The sequence below is a fragment of the Cottoperca gobio genome, unplaced genomic scaffold (genome assembly GCF_900634415.1).
Source record: "Cottoperca gobio unplaced genomic scaffold, fCotGob3.1 fCotGob3_370arrow_ctg1, whole genome shotgun sequence".
NCBI lineage: Eukaryota > Metazoa > Chordata > Actinopteri > Perciformes > Bovichtidae > Cottoperca > Cottoperca gobio.
The window spans coordinates 3,576-26,812 of NW_021166966.1; the positions used below are offsets into that span (position 1 = coordinate 3,576).

The window sequence follows — 23,237 nt, forward strand, 5'->3', positions numbered from 1 at the left end:
TGAGAAAAGTGCTGACAGCTGTGACGGTAATCATCAGATTCATGCTCATCGTCTCGGCTTTCGTCTCAGTGAAACGAGGTCAGCGTGGAGCTGCAGCTCCGAAAACCTCAGAGCGACCACATCACTGCCAAAACCACACAACACACTGCCACCGTGATGTCACCGCGAGGGGCGGGGCTCTCTGAGCTCCATGTATGGAAACAGGAAGCTGAGGAAAGGCTGCGCAAATATTAGAAAATCTGTAAAAATCATCAATTCTTGTTTTGAAATTTGTTGTTAAAAACATAATCTGTAACCTTCTGCCACTCTGGATGAAAACAACAGCAACAGCTGGAGTTTGTTGTGGTGGTGCAGCAGCGGTGCATCATGGGAGTTTGGTGTGGTGGTACATCAGCGGTGCATCAAGGGAGTTCTTCTCTCCTCCTCTCAGAGTTTCTCCTGCACGCTGTTCGGCTGCCGCTAACGAAAGTGTCTTATAAACTGGATAAACAGTCAGTTTATGAAGCTTCTGGCTACAAACACAACGCTGACGCTGCTCAAAGGGGAGACGACGCCATTACAGTAGAGAGAGGAAACGTTACCTTCAGGAACATTACACATGTCTCTGTCTCACTACATATACAACACAGGACTGATGACACCATGACAGTAGAGAGAGGAAACGTTACCTTCAGGGACATTACACATGTCTCTGTCTCACTACATATACAACACAGGACTGATGACACCATGACAGGAGAGAGAGGAAACGTTACCTTCAGGAACATTACACATGTCTCTGTCTCACTACATATACAACACAGGACTGATGACACCATGACAGGAGAGAGAGGAAACGTTACCTTCAGGGACATTACACACATCTCTGTCTCACTACATATACAACACAGGACTGATGACACCATGACAGGAGAGAGAGGAAACGTTACCTTCAGGAACATTACACACATCTCTGTCTCACTACATATACAACACAGGACTGATGACACCATGACAGGAGAGAGGAAACGTTACCTTCAGGGACATTACACATGTCTCTGTCTCACTACATATACAACACAGGACTGATGACACCATGACAGGAGAGAGAGGAAACGTTACCTTCAGGAACATTACACATCTCTGTCTCACTACATATACAACACAGGACTGATGACACCATGACAGGAGAGAGAGGAAACGTTACCTTCAGGAACATTACACATGTCTCTGTCTCACTACATATACAACACAGGACTGATGACACCATGACAGGAGAGAGAGGAAACGTTACCTTCAGGAACATTACACATCTCTGTCTCACTACATATACAACACAGGACTGATGACACCATGACAGGAGAGAGGAAACGTTACTTTCAGGGACATTACACATGTCTCTGTCTCACTACATATACAACACAGGACTGATGACACCATGACAGGAGAGAGAGGAAACGTTACCTTCAGGGACATTACACATGTCTCTGTCTCACTACATATACAACACAGGACTGATGACACCATGACAGGAGAGAGGAAACGTTACCTTCAGGGACATTACACATGTCTCTGTCTCACTACATATACAACACAGGACTGATGACACCATGACAGGAGAGAGAGGAAACGTTACCTTCAGGAACATTACACATGTCTCTGTCTCACTACATATACAACACAGGACTGATGACACCATGACAGGAGAGAGAGAGGAAACGTTATCTTCAGGGACATTACACATGTCTCTGTCTCACTACATATACAACACAGGACTGATGACACCATGACAGGAGAGAGAGAGGAAACGTTACCTTCAGGGACATTACACATGTCTCTGTCTCACTACATATACAACACAGGACTGATGACATCATGACAGGTGAGAGAGGAAACGTTACCTTCAGGTCATTGTCGTTTTTAGACATTTAAAAGAGGAAATGTTACAGATTGTCCCTTTAAAGTTCTGCCTCGTTGTCTCTCTCACCTGCTCACCTGTTTCCACTTTCCCTCATCAGCTTGCAGTATAAAACCTGATCCTGCAGGCGTTCCTTGTGTGTGTTATTCTGTGTTTGAGTTCTCCGCCCTGTGTTTTCTGTACTCTTCATGTCCAGATTCGTTGTCTAGATTTTTTTAAATCTTTTTAGCTGCGACCCCCAAATCTGACATTCCTCATCCTCAGCTGCACTTTGTGTCATTCATCAGTAGCTGCTAGCATAATAATGCTACATGGTGAACATGGTAACATTAGCATGTTAGCATGGCTTTTTTTTCTTCTTATGTTATGTATTGTATTCCATCTTATTTATATATACATATTATTTAATCTTTTGTGTCTTATTCCCATTTAGTGTAACACACACACACAAACGCAGACACACACACACAAACACAAACGCGCACACACACACACACACACACAAACGCACACACACACACACACAAACACAAACGCGCACACACACACACACACACACACACACACACACACAAACACAAATGCGCACACACACACACACACACACACAAACACAAACGCGCACACACACACACACACACTCTGTTGGAGTGTAAATAATGTTGTAGTAGTCTAAACTTCAGGGGATTTTATTGTGAGCAGTTTATCGTGAGAAACGTTTTAGGAAGTGAAGAAAACGTTATTTTAATCTCCCGATCTGTAGATGAGACTCATCTCCTCACCGTGAGGTGCAGATGGATGCACAGATAACAGGAATCTCCCCTCAGTCATCACATAAAAGCATCTGATGTCAAATCCGTGACAACAGAAGCTGGACGGAGCAGAGAGGCAACATGAAGCTGCTGCTGGTGGGTAAAACTTTATTAACAAAATGAGACGATGACACTGAGCGCTCAGACCTCTAATACTCTGATTTCTGAGGAAAATTAGAGAGAAATTAATAATTAAGTGCAACAAAATGTGACTTAAATGCAGATTGTTTGGCTCAGGTAATTACATTTATTCTCGTGCAATAATTACTCTTATTCCAGCACAAAATAACATTTTTTATTTTACTTATTAGAACCTGCGTTTGTTGTCTGTGGATGTTTTGTGGTGTTTTTTCCTCTTTTATTTTCTGCTCCTAATTCAGCTGTACTCTTTGTAATGACAGTAAAAGCTTGCAGTGTGTAATTGCATTCCAAACCTTACTTAATTAAAAGTACAGAAATAATTATGAGGAAAATGTATTTAAAGTATAAAATTCCTTACACGCAGTCGTGTTTTAATGTTATATTATTGTAATATTATTATTACTGGTGCATTAACAGGCAAGCAGCATTTCATGTCATGTGGCCTAATTTACTGTGTTTCAATACAAAGTGTTTTATATTCATTATCGTTGTTTTTTACTCTAATCTGCAAAGTAACTCGTAACTGAAACTGTCAGATAAGTAAAACATTTACCTCTGAAATAATCTGGAGTAGAAGTATAAAGTAACTCAAGTAAAGTACAAGTACCTGAAGAGTAAAACTTTGTTCCTGCAGTAATATTCTGTTGTAGCCTTTTATCAAACGAGCTCATTTAAATGTTGCGTCTCTCCTGTCTTCAGGTGTGTTGCAGTGCATTGTGGGTAGTCGTCTCCTCCTCCAGAGTGTCTGAGCCTCCTCCTCCTCCTCCTCCTCCCGCCTGTGACTCCATGTTGGCGTTCTCCTCCGAGGTCTCCTCCTCGTCGGAAGGAAACGGGAACATCCACCGCAGATCTCTGTCCCCGTGGAGCTGGAGGTCAGCAGGACATACATGAAGGAATGACTGGATGAATCAATGAGTGGATGAATGAATGAATCAATGAGTGGATGAATGAATGGTTCTGGTTCTAAAACCAAGATGGTGACGGCCAGATCCGTAGTTTGAAGTCCACAAAGCGTTGTGTGACGCTTCTTCTTTTTTAATGTTTAGTTGTTTGTTCAGGTCGTCCACAGTGACGAACCGGATCCCCTCCACTCTCTGGGAGGCCGAGTGCAGCGGCGTCTGTTCCAGTCCCAGCACCGGACAGACGGACGGACACAACCTGAACTCTGTCCCGGTCTACCAGAACGTCCTGGTGCTGAACCGGCTGGGAGGAGGTCGCTGCTACACGGCGTCCTACCGCTCTGTGGCTGTCGGATGTACCTGCGTCTGGGCCAAATCCAACCACAACTAAACCATCTCAACCTGAACCCCCACCACCCGAACCTGAATCTGAATCTGAACCAGAACCAAAGAATGGAAGCAAAATGGACTGAATAAAACAAACAAGCCTGTAACTCCATGTTTGTATATTTATTTCCCAGTGTTTAGTGAACTAAATGTAATTAAACTAAATTAACTACATTTTGCAGCAGCTTCCTGTTAATTCAACCAAATAAATATTTAAATAGTGATTCAAGTTGTTACATTTTGACATCTGTTGTGCAGCTCACTACTGAGTTAGTCTGTCGGTCAGAAAAGGTTCAATATGTTTTAGTTATATTTTATCTTTATGTATGAGCTGTGAGCAGGTGGGCACTGAAATAAACTCACTTCAGTGGCATGGGACTGTTTCGTATATTCACATCACATCTACATTAATATTAGATCTTTAACGCTGTGCGTCATTCTGCAAAGAGAAACGTGTTCACGATACCAGAATTGAAACCTTTTATCAACACATATAATACAGTGTAAAAAGTCCTTTTTTGTTTTTAATGAACAACACAAACCAACACATTTGTAATAATGTTAATATAGTATATTCATAATATAACATTGACTCAATAACCGTCTCTCCCTCGAACATCTCAAGATGAAAGTCTCAAACTCACCTTCAGCATCATGTCAGTGAAATGTGTTTTCATTATTATTATTATTATTATTATTATTTTATTTAATATTCTTTCAGCAGTTTATTTAAATCCAATCCTGTGTAAATATAAGTATAATATACTGTATATATAATATATATAATAGAGTATTTAATATATATATATATATATATATATATATATATATATATAATAGAGTATTTAATATATAATATATATAATAGAGTATTTAATATATATATATATAATAGAGTATATAATATAATATATATATATTTATATATATATATATATATATATATATAATAGAGTATTTAATATATAATATATATAATAGAGTATTTAATATATAATATATATAATAGAGTATTTAATATATAATATATATAATAGAGTATTTAATATATAATATATATATAATATATAATATCCAGCAGGAGGAGACTCCTCTGTAACATCCAGCAGGAGACTCCTCTGTAACATCCAGCAGGAGACTCCTCTGTAACATCCAGCAGGAGGAGACTCCTCTGTAACATCCAGCAGGAGACTCCTCTGTAACATCCAGCAGGAGGAGACTCCTCTGTAAGATCCAGCAGGAGGAGACTCCTCTGTAACATCCAGCAGGAGGGGACTCCTTTGTAGCATCCAGCAGGAGACTCCTCTGTAACATCCAGCAGGAGGAGACTCCTCTGTAAGATCCTGCAGGAGGAGACTCCTCTGTAACATCCAGCAGGAGGAGACTCCTCTGTAACATCCAGCAGGAGGAGACTCCTCTGTAACATCCAGCAGGAGGAGACTCCTCTGTAACATCCAGCAGGAGGGGACTCCTTTGTAGCATCCAGCAGGAGACTCCTCTGTAACATCCAGCAGGAGGAGACTCCTCTGTAAGATCCTGCAGGAGGAGACTCCTCTGTAACATCCAGCAGGAGGAGACTCCTCTGTAAGATCCAGCAGGAGGAGACTCCTCTGTAACATCCAGCAGGAGGAGACTCCTAGGTAACATCCAGCAGCAGGAGACTCCTCTGTAACATCCAGCAGGAGGAGACTCCTCTGTAACATCCAGCAGCAGGAGACTCCTCTGTAACATCCAGCAGCAGGAGACTCCTCTGTAACATCCAGCAGGAGGAGACTCCTCTGTAACATCCAGCAGGAGGAGATTCCTCTGTAACATCCAGCAGGAGACTCCTCTGTAACATCCAGCAGCAGGAGACTCCTCTGTAACATCCAGCAGGAGGAGATTCCTCTGTAACATCCAGCAGGAGGAGACTCCTCTGTAACATCCAGCAGGAGACTCCTCTGTAACATCCAGCAGGAGGAGACTCCTCTGTAACATCCCGCAGGAGACTCCTCTGTAACATCCAGCAGGAGGGGACTCCTCTGTAACATCCAGCAGGAGGGGACTCCTCTGTAACATCCAGCAGGAGGAGATTCCTCTGTAACATCCAGCAGGAGGGGACTCCTCTGTAACATCCAGCAGGAGGAGACTCCTCTGTAGTATCCAGCAGGAGACTCCTCTGTAACATCCAGCAGGAGGTGACTCCTCTGTAACACCCAGCAGGAGGAGACTCCTCTGTAACATCCAGCAGCAGGAGACTCCTCTGTAACATCCAGCAGGAGGAGATTCCTCTGTAACATCCAGCAGGAGGTGACTCCTCTGTAACACCCAGCAGGAGGAGACTCCTCTGTAACATCCAGCAGCAGGAGACTCCTCTGTAACATCCAGCAGCAGGAGACTCCTCTGTAACATCCAGCAGGAGACTCCTCTGTGACATCCAGCAGGAGGAGACTCCTCTGTGACATCCAGCAGCAGGAGACTCCTCTGTAACATCCAGTAGCAGGAGACTCCTCTGTAACATCCAGCAGGAGACTCCTCTGTGACATCCAGCAGGAGGAGACTCCTCTGTAACATCCAGCAGGAGGAGACTCCTCTGTAACATCCAGCAAGAGACTCCTCTGTAACATCCAGCAGGAGGAGACTCCTCTGTAACATCCAGCAGGAGGTGACTCCTTTGTAACACCCAGAAGGAGGAGACGCTTCTGTAACATCCAGCAGCAGGAGACTCCTCTGTAACATCCAGCAGGAGGAGATTCCTCTGTAACATCCAGCAGGAGGTGACTCCTCTGTAACACCCAGCAGGAGGAGACTCCTCTGTAACATCCAGCTGCAGGAGACTCCTCTGTAACATCCAGCAGGAGGACACTCCTCTGTAACATCCAGCAGCAGGAGACTCCTCTGTAACATCCAGCAGGAGACTCCTCTGTAACATCCAGCAGGAGACTCCTCTCTGTCACATCCAGCAGCAGGAGACTCCTCTGTAACATCCAACAGGAGGAGACTCCTCTCTGTAACATCCAGCAGGAGGAGACTCCTCTGTAACATCCAGCTGCAGGAGACTCCTCTGTAACATCCAGCAGGAGGAGACTCCTCTGTAACATCCAGCAGGAGGAGACTCCTCTGTAACATCCAGCAGGAGGAGACTCCTCTGTAAGATCCTGCAGGAGGAGACTCCTCGGTAACATCCAGCAAGAGACTCCTCTGTAAGATCCTGCAGGAGGAGACTCCTAGGTAACATCCAGCAGCAGGAGACTCCTCTGTAACATCCAGCAGGAGGAGACTCCTAGGTAACATCCAGCAGCAGGAGACTCCTCTGTAACATCCAGCAGGAGGAGACTCCTCTGTAACATCCAGCAGCAGGAGACTCCTCTGTAACATCCAGCAGCAGGAGACTCCTCTGTAACATCCAGCAGGAGACTCCTCTGTAACATCCAGCAGGAGACTCCTCTGTAACATCCAGCAGGAGGAGACTCCTCTGTAACATCCAGCAGGAGGGGACTCCTCTGTAACATCCAGCAGGAGGGGACTCCTCTGTAACATCCAGCAGGAGGGGACTCCTCTGTAACATCCAGCAGGAGGAGATTCCTCTGTAACATCCAGCAGGAGGACACTCCTCTGTAACATCCAGCAGCAGGAGACTCCTCTGTAGTATCCAGCAGGAGACTCCTCTGTAACATCCAGCAGGAGGGGACTCCTCTGTAACATCCAGCAGGAGGGGACTCCTCTGTAACATCCAGCAGGAGGAGACTCCTCTGTAACATCCAGCAGGAGGACACTCCTCTGTAACATCCAGCAGCAGGAGACTCCTCTGTAACATCCAGCAGCAGGAGACTCCTCTGTAACATCCAGCAGGAGGAGACTCCTCTGTAACATCCAGCAAGAGACTCCTCTGTAACATCCAGCAGGAGGACACTCCTCTGTAACATCCAGCAGCAGGAGACTCCTCTGTAACATCCAGCAGCAGGAGACTCCTCTGTAACATCCAACAGGAGGAGACTCCTCTCTGTCACATCCAGCTGCAGGAGACTCCTCTGTAACATCCAGCAGGAGGAGATTCCTCTGTAACATCCAGCAGGAGGAGATTCCTCTGTAACATCCAGCAGGAGGACACTCCTCTGTAACATCCAGCAGCAGGAGACTCCTCTGTAACATCCAGCAGGAGGGGACTCCTCTGTAACATCCAGCAGGAGGAGACTCCTCTGTAACATCCAGCAGCAGGAGACTCCTCTGTAGTATCCAGCAGGAGACTCCTCTGTAACATCCAGCAGGAGACTCCTCTGTAACATCCAGCAGGAGGGGACTCCTCTGTAACATCCAGCAGGAGGGGACTCCTCTGTAACATCCAGCAGGAGGAGACTCCTCTGTAACATCCAGCAGGAGGACACTCCTCTGTAACATCCAGCAGCAGGAGACTCCTCTGTAACATCCAGCAGCAGGAGACTCCTCTGTAACATCCAGCAGGAGGAGATTCCTCTGTAACATCCAGCAAGAGACTCCTCTGTAACATCCAGCAGGAGGACACTCCTCTGTAACATCCAGCAGCAGGAGACTCCTCTGTAACATCCAGCAGCAGGAGACTCCTCTGTAACATCCAACAGGAGGAGACTCCTCTCTGTCACATCCAGCTGCAGGAGACTCCTCTGTAACATCCAGCAGGAGGAGATTCCTCTGTAACATCCAGCAGGAGGAGATTCCTCTGTAACATCCAGCAGGAGGACACTCCTCTGTAACATCCAGCAGCAGGAGACTCCTCTGTAACATCCAGCAGGAGGGGACTCCTCTGTAACATCCAGCAGGAGGAGACTCCTCTGTAACATCCAGCAGCAGGAGACTCCTCTGTAGTATCCAGCAGGAGACTCCTCTGTAACATCCAGCAGGAGGGGACTCCTCTGTAACATCCAGCAGGAGGAGACTCCTCTGTAACATCCAGCAGGAGGACACTCCTCTGTAACATCCAGCAGCAGGAGACTCCTCTGTAACATCCAGCAGCAGGAGACTCCTCTGTAACATCCAGCAGGAGGAGACTCCTCTGTAACATCCAGCAAGAGACTCCTCTGTAACATCCAGCAGGAGGACACTCCTCTGTAACATCCAGCAGGAGGACACTCCTCTGTAACATCCAACAGCAGGAGACTCCTCTGTAACATCCAGCAGGAGGAGACTCCTCTGTAACATCCAGCAGGAGGACACTCCTCTGTAACATCCAGCAGCAGGAGACTCCTCTGTAACATCCAGCAGGAGGAGACTCCTCTGTAACATCCAGCAGGAGGACACTCCTCTGTAACATCCAGCAGCAGGAGACTCCTCTGTAACATCCAGCAGCAGGAGACTCCTCTGTAACATCCAGCAGCAGGAGACTCCTCTGTAACATCCAACAGGAGGAGACTCCTCTCTGTCACATCCAGCTGCAGGAGACTCCTCTGTAACATCCAGCAGGAGACTCCTCTGTAACATCCATTAGGAGGAGACTCCTCTGTAACATCCAGCAAGAGACTCCTCTGTAACATCCAGCAGGAGGAGACTCCTCTGTAACATCCAGCAGGAGGACACTCCTCTGTAACATCCAGCAGCAGGAGACTTCTCTGTAACATCCAGCAAGAGACTCCTCTGTAACATCCAGCAGGAGGAGACTCCTCTGTAACATCCAGCAGGAGACTCCTCTGTAACATCCAGCAGCAGGAGACTCCTCTGTAACATCCAGCAGGAGGAGATTCCTCTGTAACATCCAGCAGGAGGAGACTCCTCTGTAACATCCAGCAGGAGACTCCTCTGTAACATCCAGCAGGAGGAGACTCCTCTGTAACATCCCGCAGGAGACTCCTCTGTAACATCCAGCAGGAGGGGACTCCTCTGTAACATCCAGCAGGAGGGGACTCCTCTGTAACATCCAGCAGGAGGAGATTCCTCTGTAACATCCAGCAGGAGGGGACTCCTCTGTAACATCCAGCAGGAGGAGACTCCTCTGTAGTATCCAGCAGGAGACTCCTCTGTAACATCCAGCAGGAGGTGACTCCTCTGTAACACCCAGCAGGAGGAGACTCCTCTGTAACATCCAGCAGCAGGAGACTCCTCTGTAACATCCAGCAGGAGGAGATTCCTCTGTAACATCCAGCAGGAGGTGACTCCTCTGTAACACCCAGCAGGAGGAGACTCCTCTGTAACATCCAGCAGCAGGAGACTCCTCTGTAACATCCAGCAGCAGGAGACTCCTCTGTAACATCCAGCAGGAGACTCCTCTGTGACATCCAGCAGGAGGAGACACCTCTGTGACATCCAGCAGCAGGAGACTCCTCTGTAACATCCAGTAGCAGGAGACTCCTCTGTAACATCCAGCAGGAGACTCCTCTGTGACATCCAGCAGGAGGAGACTCCTCTGTAACATCCAGCAGGAGGAGACTCCTCTGTAACATCCAGCAAGAGACTCCTCTGTAACATCCAGCAGGAGGAGACTCCTCTGTAACATCCAGCAGGAGGTGACTCCTTTGTAACACCCAGAAGGAGGAGACGCTTCTGTAACATCCAGCAGCAGGAGACTCCTCTGTAACATCCAGCAGGAGGAGATTCCTCTGTAACATCCAGCAGGAGGTGACTCCTCTGTAACACCCAGCAGGAGGAGACTCCTCTGTAACATCCAGCTGCAGGAGACTCCTCTGTAACATCCAGCAGGAGGACACTCCTCTGTAACATCCAGCAGCAGGAGACTCCTCTGTAACATCCAGCAGGAGACTCCTCTGTAACATCCAGCAGGAGACTCCTCTCTGTCACATCCAGCAGCAGGAGACTCCTCTGTAACATCCAACAGGAGGAGACTCCTCTCTGTAACATCCAGCAGGAGGAGACTCCTCTGTAACATCCAGCTGCAGGAGACTCCTCTGTAACATCCAGCAGGAGGAGACTCCTCTGTAACATCCAGCAGGAGGAGACTCCTCTGTAACATCCAGCAGGAGGAGACTCCTCTGTAAGATCCTGCAGGAGGAGACTCCTCGGTAACATCCAGCAAGAGACTCCTCTGTAAGATCCTGCAGGAGGAGACTCCTAGGTAACATCCAGCAGCAGGAGACTCCTCTGTAACATCCAGCAGGAGGAGACTCCTAGGTAACATCCAGCAGCAGGAGACTCCTCTGTAACATCCAGCAGGAGGAGACTCCTCTGTAACATCCAGCAGCAGGAGACTCCTCTGTAACATCCAGCAGCAGGAGACTCCTCTGTAACATCCAGCAGGAGACTCCTCTGTAACATCCAGCAGGAGACTCCTCTGTAACATCCAGCAGGAGGAGACTCCTCTGTAACATCCAGCAGGAGGGGACTCCTCTGTAACATCCAGCAGGAGGGGACTCCTCTGTAACATCCAGCAGGAGGGGACTCCTCTGTAACATCCAGCAGGAGGAGATTCCTCTGTAACATCCAGCAGGAGGACACTCCTCTGTAACATCCAGCAGCAGGAGACTCCTCTGTAGTATCCAGCAGGAGACTCCTCTGTAACATCCAGCAGGAGGGGACTCCTCTGTAACATCCAGCAGGAGGGGACTCCTCTGTAACATCCAGCAGGAGGAGACTCCTCTGTAACATCCAGCAGGAGGACACTCCTCTGTAACATCCAGCAGCAGGAGACTCCTCTGTAACATCCAGCAGCAGGAGACTCCTCTGTAACATCCAGCAGGAGGAGACTCCTCTGTAACATCCAGCAAGAGACTCCTCTGTAACATCCAGCAGGAGGACACTCCTCTGTAACATCCAGCAGCAGGAGACTCCTCTGTAACATCCAGCAGCAGGAGACTCCTCTGTAACATCCAACAGGAGGAGACTCCTCTCTGTCACATCCAGCTGCAGGAGACTCCTCTGTAACATCCAGCAGGAGGAGATTCCTCTGTAACATCCAGCAGGAGGAGATTCCTCTGTAACATCCAGCAGGAGGACACTCCTCTGTAACATCCAGCAGCAGGAGACTCCTCTGTAACATCCAGCAGGAGGGGACTCCTCTGTAACATCCAGCAGGAGGAGACTCCTCTGTAACATCCAGCAGCAGGAGACTCCTCTGTAGTATCCAGCAGGAGACTCCTCTGTAACATCCAGCAGGAGGGGACTCCTCTGTAACATCCAGCAGGAGGGGACTCCTCTGTAACATCCAGCAGGAGGAGACTCCTCTGTAACATCCAGCAGGAGGACACTCCTCTGTAACATCCAGCAGCAGGAGACTCCTCTGTAACATCCAGCAGCAGGAGACTCCTCTGTAACATCCAGCAGGAGGAGATTCCTCTGTAACATCCAGCAAGAGACTCCTCTGTAACATCCAGCAGGAGGACACTCCTCTGTAACATCCAGCAGCAGGAGACTCCTCTGTAACATCCAGCAGCAGGAGACTCCTCTGTAACATCCAACAGGAGGAGACTCCTCTCTGTCACATCCAGCTGCAGGAGACTCCTCTGTAACATCCAGCAGGAGGAGATTCCTCTGTAACATCCAGCAGGAGAAGATTCCTCTGTAACATCCAGCAGGAGGACACTCCTCTGTAACATCCAGCAGCAGGAGACTCCTCTGTAACATCCAGCAGGAGGGGACTCCTCTGTAACATCCAGCAGGAGGAGACTCCTCTGTAACATCCAGCAGCAGGAGACTCCTCTGTAGTATCCAGCAGGAGACTCCTCTGTAACATCCAGCAGGAGGGGACTCCTCTGTAACATCCAGCAGGAGGAGACTCCTCTGTAACATCCAGCAGGAGGACACTCCTCTGTAACATCCAGCAGCAGGAGACTCCTCTGTAACATCCAGCAGCAGGAGACTCCTCTGTAACATCCAGCAGGAGGAGACTCCTCTGTAACATCCAGCAAGAGACTCCTCTGTAACATCCAGCAGGAGGACACTCCTCTGTAACATCCAGCAGGAGGACACTCCTCTGTAACATCCAGCAGCAGGAGACTCCTCTGTAACATCCAGCAGGAGGAGACTCCTCTGTAACATCCAGCAGGAGGACACTCCTCTGTAACATCCAGCAGCAGGAGACTCCTCTGTAACATCCAGCAGGAGGAGACTCCTCTGTAACATCCAGCAGGAGGACACTCCTCTGTAACATCCAGCAGCAGGAGACTCCTCTGTAACATCCAGCAGCAGGAGACTCCTCTGTAACATCCAGCAGCAGGAGACTCCTCTGTAACATCCAACAGGAGGAGACTCCTCTCTGTCACATCCAGCTGCAGGAGACTCCTCTGTAACATCCAGCAGGAGACTCCTCTGTAACATCCATTAGGAGGAGACTCCTCTGTAACATCCAGCAAGAGACTCCTCTGTAACATCCAGCAGGAGGAGACTCCTCTGTAACATCCAGCAAGAGACTCCTCTGTAACATCCAGCAGGAGGAGACTCCTCTGTAACATCCAGCAAGAGACTCCTCTGTAACATCCAGCAGGAGGAGACTCCTCTGTAACATCCAGCAGGAGGAGACTCCTCTGTAACATCCAGCAGGAGGAGACTCCTCTGTAACATCCAGCAGGAGGAGACTCCTCTGTAACATCCAGCAGGAGGAGACTTCTCTGTAACATCCAGCAAGAGACTCCTCTGTAACATCCAGCAGGAGGAGACTCCTCTGTAACATCCAGCAGGAGGAGACTTCTCTGTAACATCCAGCAGGAGACTCCTCTGTAACATCCAGCAGGAGACTCCTCTGTAACATCCAGCAGCAGGAGACTCCTCTGTAACATCCAGCAGGAGGAGACTCCTCTGTAACATCCAGCAGGAGGACACTCCTCTGTAACATCCAGCAGCAGGAGACTCCTCTGTAACATCCAGCAGCAGGAGACTCCTCTGTAACATCCAGCAGGAGGAGACTCCTCTGTAACATCCAGCAAGAGACTCCTCTGTAACATCCAGCAGGAGGACACTCCTCTGTAACATCCAGCAGGAGGACACTCCTCTGTAACATCCAGCAGCAGGAGACTCCTCTGTAACATCCAGCAGGAGGAGACTCCTCTGTAACATCCAGCAGGAGGACACTCCTCTGTAACATCCAGCAGCAGGAGACTCCTCTGTAACATCCAGCAGGAGGAGACTCCTCTGTAACATCCAGCAGGAGGACACTCCTCTGTAACATCCAGCAGCAGGAGACTCCTCTGTAACATCCAGCAGCAGGAGACTCCTCTGTAACATCCAGCAGCAGGAGACTCCTCTGTAACATCCAACAGGAGGAGACTCCTCTCTGTCACATCCAGCTGCAGGAGACTCCTCTGTAACATCCAGCAGGAGACTCCTCTGTAACATCCATTAGGAGGAGACTCCTCTGTAACATCCAGCAAGAGACTCCTCTGTAACATCCAGCAGGAGGAGACTCCTCTGTAACATCCAGCAAGAGACTCCTCTGTAACATCCAGCAGGAGGAGACTCCTCTGTAACATCCAGCAAGAGACTCCTCTGTAACATCCAGCAGGAGGAGACTCCTCTGTAACATCCAGCAGGAGGAGACTCCTCTGTAACATCCAGCAGGAGGAGACTCCTCTGTAACATCCAGCAGGAGGAGACTCCTCTGTAACATCCAGCAGGAGGAGACTTCTCTGTAACATCCAGCAAGAGACTCCTCTGTAACATCCAGCAGGAGGAGACTCCTCTGTAACATCCAGCAGGAGGAGACTTCTCTGTAACATCCAGCAGGAGACTCCTCTGTAACATCCAGCAGGAGACTCCTCTGTAACATCCAGCAGCAGGAGACTCCTCTGTAACATCCAGCAGCAGGAGACTCCTCTGTAACATCCAGCAGCAGGAGACTCCTCTGTAACATCCAGCAGGAGGAGACTCCTCTGTAACGTCCAGCAGGAGACTCCTCTGTAACATCCAGCAGGAGACTCCTCTGTAACATCCAGCAGGAGACTCCTCTGTAACATCCAGCAGGAGACTCCTCTTTAACATGTTGTGGAAGTTTTCCTCTTTTACTCTGGAGAGATGTATATAAAGTCAAATAAATGGTGATAGAGACAGAATTGTCTTTACTTATTTATTTGAGTCCTCAAAGACACAAGTTATACCGACCACAGTGTCTTCTTTAGGAGAGTGTAGATTGAAAAAGAACACACAGAGATTTTATACATACTTGGTCTTGTGACTAGGTGATAAACACAACAGGGGACAAGGACAAACTGCCTTTTGATGTTTGTAAGGTAACAGTTATGTAAAAAGTAAAGGAAGTGGTACACTCAATATTCTTTCTCAGTGAGTTAATCAGTTTAATCAGGATGTTAATTTGAAGGGAGGATTGTCTGTGTCCTGTCTTTTAAACGACACCTCCATATTAACATGAAATGGTAGTTGGCTCTGGCTTGATCAGGGAACTTGTACATTATTTAAACAGTAGACATTTAAATAGCTATTACATTCCTCTCTTTTGATCATACTTGATCATCAAGAATAATAATAATAAAATGATAGATAGGCAAACATAGGACATCAATACATACTGGCACCTTGCAGTCTTTAAATAAGTACATCATAAATATGTCATGGAAATCTAGCTGGGTTTTATGGCAACAGAGCCATGAAGTAGATAAGCGTTAGTGAGATGTAGGAACGGAGTTATACTTCGGTGTCTGAACATTCAGAATCTGTGTACAGAAAATTACAATCTTCAGGTTGTGTTTGGTCCTTGTCTGGGAGTGAAGTGTACTGTACGAATGCTGTGGAAATTATGCTAGATACTAGTTTTCTGATTAAAGGAACAACACAACAGCAGCATGTGATTAGTAGGACAGAAATTATGATTAATGGCGTCAATATCCGGGCTGCCCATGCTGCCCATGCTTCCCATCCGCCCCCAGTGAGCCAGGACCACCAGTCCCAGCCAGAGCTAAGAGGGACGTCCTCGGCTTTCATGTCAGCTAAGAGGGCGTTGAGATGAGATATGGTTGCAGATATGTTCTGGGATACATCGGGTATGTAGGTACAGCATGAATCACCTATAACGTGGCACAGACCCCCCTTGGAGGCAAACACAAGGTCAAGGGTGAGTTGGTGCTGTAACATGTTTCTGGAGGCTGCCATGTAAGGGGGTAGAGCCGTGAAACCAGAGATCACGATGGCGGTCAGATTTTCTACCGAAGCATGGAGTTTGTCTATGTTGTGAGCATTGTTAACTGCACCCCACCATGGGAAAATTCCACTAACGAATTTTGTCCCTGGGCTAATCACCTCACTTTTCTGAGCATGATGACTAGGGTGTCTGAACTCAGGATAGTGATGGGTAGTATATATCAGGGTATCTAGAATGGTAATGGCTGGAGTTAAATCAACCATAGCACAGGTTCCTGTCCATACGGGGGACAGAACTTGATACAGGGAATCACTACAGAGCCACACATAGGCCTGTAAGCTTCCTGCTCCAGAATCACTTGGCCAATAGACATTCCTAGATAGGTTGGAGGACAATTTTGATAGGTTAATTCTGTCTGGGATATTTGGCTCTACACAGATTGATTTGTTATACTCTCCTTCGCCGCAGGTGGAATTGAGGATTATTTTACATAAATAGTCCGGTATGTCACCAACGAAGAACTTGGAGGGGGCAAAGTTATTAGGGACATGATATCTTCTTATGCAAACGGTATGATGGAGAGTATTGAGGTGACTAGAATGGACCCTGGAGAGTGGTCTGAAAGTTCTGAACGAGCTTACAATTACAGTGTAGGCATTAGTGGAACGGATTTTAGCCTTTCGTAGGTAGTTACATGCGGTTGGGATATCCATGGAGTTAACCTTGTACCATGAATTTCGAGCTTTGTGACCGGGACGAGTAGATATTGGGTTAGTTAGGGCTATCAGAGCACAGATAACTTCAGTCTTGGATAAGGATCTGGGCCTGATCGGGAGTGCCATAGAGGAATCTTGAGGGAACAATGTACACGCATAGCATGACGTGTTCTGGCATCGCAGAGCTGTAATAAAACAGCTGTCCCTGTGGAGCTGACCTTTGTAATGGATAGGCGTCCCTTAATGTCTGTTTTATCCCCCCATAGAGTGTACCCCCAGTCTTCATGTGATGTAGTCCAAAGGATATCAGCCCACCCTCCTGAACAATGAGTGGAGGTGTAGCCACCATCCTCGACATAGCAGATATACATATCGGCCCATCCACGCTTCTTTGGGTCTAAACCTGTCATGTATGCGCATGGGTCTAATTTCACAGTTCTAGTGGAGCCTTCCTGCAGGGTAATATTCTTTTCCCCTCGTTTCACCAATCCGTCTTCCCATCTACTCCTACCCTCTTCGCCAATGTACAGTTATGCTATGGACAGTCCCTGTGGTGTCTATTTTTTTTTTGTAATATCTCCTTCTTTGGACGAGTGAACTAGCCATGGTCCTAGGACGAGAAGTGCGAGGACCAATAATGTCGCGACGCTGATGATACAATAGACTATGTCTATTTTCTTTTTGTCCTTTAGACACACTCTCCAAACACGGCTACCTTTTTCTCGAATTTTGGTAAGGGTGATCATTTTGCTCTAGTGGATTTTCTCCCAACGCTACTGTAGCCAAAAACCCCAAACAATGCCTAAACAAATGAGAAAAACACAATTTGCACAGAAAATTATAAACAGTAGAAGTAACGTTATTTCTACGCAGCATAGGCCCAATAGTTGTATCCCTGACACTTGAGGTGTGTGTGGTGTATGTGTGTGGTGTGGTGCTGGTGCTGGTGGTAGTTTGGCACACTACTTGTCGTCGTCTGTTTCTTTGTTCTCTTCCTGATGAGTTGTTACGGCTTTGCAGTGGCTTGCATGGACCCAAGTGACTCTTTCTGCAACCTTTATTGCCGTCTGGGTGACGAGGAGGATGAGGAATGAACCCTGCCAACGACTGGTTTTCCAGCTCTTTCTGCGGAAATCCTTGATCAGCACTGTGTCTCCGGGCTGTGCAGGGGTCCGTCTGCAGGTGTTGGTAGGGCTGCTACAACCTGGCGGCGGATATCTGCTAAATTGGATGAGAGGTTAATACAATAGCTCAACATAGCATCCTCACACAGAGTCGTGGAGGGGAGTGGCATCCCTGGTGCCGTCAATCCAATCTGAGGAGGAGCACCAAACAATATCTCAAATGGGCTCAGCTGACTTTTGGTTCTTTTCCTCATTCTCATGTACATCAACACTATTGGCAGAGCTTGTGTCCAGGACATCTTTGTGTCAGCACAACATTTAAGTAGTTTATTTTTGATTCTGCCATTTTCTCTTTCAACAGCGCCTCCACTTTGAGGGTGATAGGAGTAGTGTTTCCTAATGTCCATGCCAAGGTATTCACCGATTTGGGTTATTGCTTCGTTTGCAAAGTGTGAGCCGTTATCGCTTGATACTTTCTTTGGCAGACCCCATCTTGGGATAATCTCTCTTAGTATATTTTTTCTACTGCCCCTGCTGTTTGTGCTTTTACAGGAAATGCTTCAACCCATTTTGACCACAGGTCTGCTACAACAAGGCAGTGTTTCTTTCCTTCTGATAGAGAGAGTTCTATAAAATCAAACATGATATGCTCAAATGGACCACCGGGGAGTGGGTGTGCACCTGTCCCTTGAACTTTTACAGGTTTACCAGAATTTTGAGTTATGCAAATTAAACATGCTTCACAATGTTTTAGAGCCACAACTGTAAAACCCCTTGTGTACCAGTGTGTATTAATAGCACTTACCATCCCCCCTTTTGACACATGGTCTAACCCATGTATCAATTTAGCAAAGTGGGGAAAGAAATGGCGAGGTAAACAAGGATTGGAGTTAGGACCAATCCATATTTTAACAGAGGGATCAAAATGAGCCCCAGCCGTGGCCCAGGATGAGCGTTCAGCTTGTGGGGCCAGTGTTTGCATAGCCGTGAGGGAGGACATGTTATCAATGTAGGGAATGGAATGGAGGGACATGTGTAAGTGGTTTTAGCTGGGGAGCGCGCTGCAGTCTTTCCTGCAGAGTCAGCAGATGCATTACCCCGAGATACAGGGTCAGTGTTGCTGGTGTGAGCTGTGCATTTACAAACAGAGATCTGAGAGGGGAGTAGAATGGCTTCTAACAGATTAGAAACCAACACGTGGTTGAGGACATGTTTACCGTCAGATTTGAGGAAAGATCTACACTTCCAAATAGCCCCAAAATCATGGACAACCCCAAAAGCATACGTAGAATCTGTGTAAATATTTACGGATTTCCCTTTAGCTAGAGAGCATGCTTCAGTTAGGGCCACAAGCTCAGCTGCCTGTGGTGAGAGGTGACATGGGAGAGGGCCAGAACAGAGTACAGCAGAGTCTGAAACAACAGAGAAACCAACACGATTAGAACCATCTGGGTCACGAGATGCATCAACATACAGAACGAGATCAGGATTAGTCAAAGGTATGTCTTTAAGGTCAGGTCGTGGTGTGCACACAATGAGTAATTCGGCAACACAGTCGTGTTCGTCACCGTCATCAGGTAAGGGCATAAGAGATGCAGGATTGAGAGTAGTACAACGTTTGACTACAACATTTGGCATGTCCAAAAGGCATGTGTGATATCTTAAATAGCGAGCAGCAGAGAGGTGTGAAGTTCTTTGTTCACACAAGATGAGAGACACAGCATGAGGCACCAAAAGAGTCAATGTAGCATAGCCGACAATGTCTCGTAAGGAAGTGTGTGCTTTCTCAGCAGCAGCTACAGCACGAAGACATTTAGGGAGACCTGCAGCAACAGCGTCTAATTTGGAGGAGAAATAGGCAACAGGCCTCTGTTTTCCCCCATGATCTTGCAACAGTACAGAAGTCATACAGCCATCACGTTCATCAACCGCTTGGGTGAAAGGTTTAGTAGGATCAGGCAGCCCCAGCGTAGGAGGGGATTGAAGGGCTAGCTTCATGTTTAAAAATGCAGCATCAGCATCAGGTGTCCATTGTAACCGATCGGCAGGTTTTAACCCAGACACGTGAGTGATCTGTCTGAGTGGTTGTTCAAGGGGAGAATAGTTAGGGATGAATGATCTGCAGTATGAACACATACCCAAAAATGACATCATCTGTCTCTTAGTGACAGGTTTTGGTAATGCAGCTAATGATGCAATACACTTGCCAGAGAGAGCTTTACCATCCCCTGAAATGATGTGTCCCAGAAAGGTAACAGACTTTTGTACATACTAAAGTTTAGACAGGCTAGCTTTATGACCCTCAGCAGCCAAATGTTTTAGCAGGGCAATAGTATCAGTTTGACATTGGGCTTTGGTTGGTGAGCAGATCATAATGTCATCAACATATTGAATAAGGGCCGTTCCCTTAGACATCTGTAAAGAAGACAGACTGGAACATAATGCCATATTATAGACTGTGAGTGATTCACAATACCCTTGACACAGACGTGTGAATGTGTAGGGCTTTCCATCAAACTCAAATGCAAACCAAAATTGGCTGTCCTTATGAACAGGGACACTGAAAAAAGCATTAGAGAGGTCAACAACAGTGAAGTAGATTGCGGAGGCGGGAACCTGAGAGAGAATGATGTACGGGTTGGGCACGAGCGGAGCGCGTGCATGTACGGCCTCATTTACAGCACGTAAATCCTGTACAAATCTCCATTCATCAGGTGGCTTGTCCCGAACCTTTTTCACATGAAACACAGGTGTTCGCACTGGAGAGTCTTTGCATGGAATAATAATGCCTTTCTGTAACAGAGAGATGAACACAGGTCTAATTCCGTCAATAGCGTCGCGTTTAAGTGGATACTGAGGTTGATTTGGGCGATACGATGATTTGGGAGTGATAATCACAGGATCAGCAGAGCGAATTAAACCTACATCATATTTGTGAGCTGCCCATAATGTTCTTGGAACATCTGACTTACAGAGCGGAGTGTGTGTGCTGTACAGTTGATGTCATTTTTATAGACGTCTTTAGAGGGAGAGTACATAATAAATGATGTGTGTGTGGGTTGCCAGTCGTCAGCTGACTCCCAATCTTTAACGAGAGGGCCCAAATCTTGCCATTTGTCTGCAGGAGCTTTTTCTAGAGAAACATGTGGCACCGCCCCTGACACTTGATACAATGCTGATTGGCGGGGATGAGAGTAACAGAAATAGCGCTGCGCAGCAAGCTCCAATACATAGTCTTCAACATTATCTCATCATTAATGTCATCCATAAGAAAATCCTGCTGAAAATATTGAGATGCACCTCCTTCAGCCACATGAACAGTACAATGCAAAGATGATGAAGATGATGATGATGACGACGGCATTTTGCATTTATGTATTTAACATGTTGTTAAATACATAAATACGCTTTTAATGTTTAATGTAAAGCACTTTGAATTGCCTTGAAATGTGCTATTTAAATAAACTTGCATGTTTCTTATTGAGGAAATCCTAAAGTTACAGAACATTAAGTTACTGATTACATACTTTATCAGAATATAATCAAAAGTGTTTCTGTCATGAATATGAACATTTGAATTATGATTTCTCCCAGAAAACAAAGTCCACCCCCCCCCCCACACACACACCTGTGAACCTGTTCCGGCTCCTTCCTCTCTGCCTTGTGTTTGTTCAGACTGCCTTCAGTAAATCTTTCTGTCTTCTGTTTGTGTTTCGTGCGTGAAGTCATTTTAATTTCTGTTGAATTTTAACTTAATTTAAATCACTTGTTGGTCCAGATGAGTTAATTTCACATATAGTTAACATGATGAGGTTGTTGTGAGACTAATAAACTTTATTATTAATAAAGCGCTTTTCAAAACAAAGGTACAAAGGATTAAAACATGATTTAGGAAAATAAGACAAGTGAATAAAATGAATAAGCTTTTAAATGGTGAGTGTTAGACACGTTGAGCAGCGACACACAGACAGCAATGACCTCATCACTACAGTGAGAGATGCTCCAGCTCTCGCTGTCAGTGACGGTTGCTGCTTTCGGGCAGAGCCGCTGATAACGTTCCAGTTTCAGTTTGGTTTGCCTTTAATAAGATTATCAGTCGCAGCTGTCTGTGGTCAGAGGAACTGAAACTCTCAAACACTCCCTGCGTGTCTTTGTCCCGCCAGCTGAAAGTCACACAAACGGTTTCATATCTTTGAAAGAAGTCAGCGCGGTGCAAAGTCCTTTGACCAAGTAATACAACTGGAGAAGTGCAAACAATAAAACAATAAAATCATGTGAGATCAATGCCAACACGGTCTGAAGTAAAGTACAAGTATATCAGCAAAAGTGTGTTTATGTTGGTTTAATAAGTGAGACTCTGCAGGTGAACAGAGTCATACATGTTGTACACACTACAGGTGAACAGAGTCATACATGTTGTACACACTACAGGTGAACAGAGTCATACATGTTGTACACACTACAGGTGAACAGAGTCATACATGTTGTACACACTACAGGTGAACAGGGTCATACATGTACACACTACAGGTGAACAGAGTCATACATGTTGTACACACTACAGGTGAACAGAGTCATACATGTTGTACACACTACAGGTGAACAACACTACAGGTGAACAACACTACAGGTGAACAGAGTCATACATGTTGTACACACTACAGGTGAACAGAGTCATACATGTTGTACACACTACAGGTGAACAGGGTCATACATGTTGTACACACTACAGGTGAACAGGGTCATACATGTTGTACACACTACAGGTGAACAGGGTCATACATGTTGTACACACTACAGGTGAACAGGGTCATACATGTTGTACACACTACAGGTGAACAGGGTCATACATGTTGTACACACTACAGGTGAACAGAGTCATACATGTTGTACACACTACAGGTGAACAGAGTCATACATGTTGTACACACTACAGGTGAACAGGGTCATACATGTTGTACACACTACAGGTGAACAGAGTCATACATGTTGTACACACTACAGGTGAACAGAGTCATACATGTTGTACACACTACAGGTGAACAGGGTCATACATGTTGTACACACTACAGGTGAACAGAGTCATACATGTTGTACACACTACAGGTGAACAGGGTCATACATGTTGTACACACTACAGGTGAACAGGGTCATACATGTTGTACACACTACAGGTGAACAGGGTCATACATGTTGTACACACTACAGGTGAACAGGGTCATACATGTTGTACACACTACAGGTGAACAGAGTCATACATGGTGTACACACTACA

General features: G+C 46.6%; 1 protein-coding gene across 1 annotated transcript; it reads left to right on the plus strand.

Moving 5' to 3' along the window:
* The first annotated feature begins 2,110 nt into the window (after positions 1–2,110).
* LOC115005807 (interleukin-17A-like) lies at positions 2,111–4,303 on the plus strand. Its single transcript, XM_029427753.1, has 4 exons — positions 2,111–2,220; positions 2,661–2,805; positions 3,550–3,722; positions 3,909–4,303. Exons 2-4 carry the CDS (start codon positions 2,791–2,793, stop codon positions 4,138–4,140), a joined length of 420 nt encoding a protein of 139 aa, XP_029283613.1. The 5' UTR covers positions 2,111–2,220; positions 2,661–2,790; the 3' UTR covers positions 4,141–4,303.
* Positions 4,304–23,237: the final 18,934 nt, after the last annotated feature.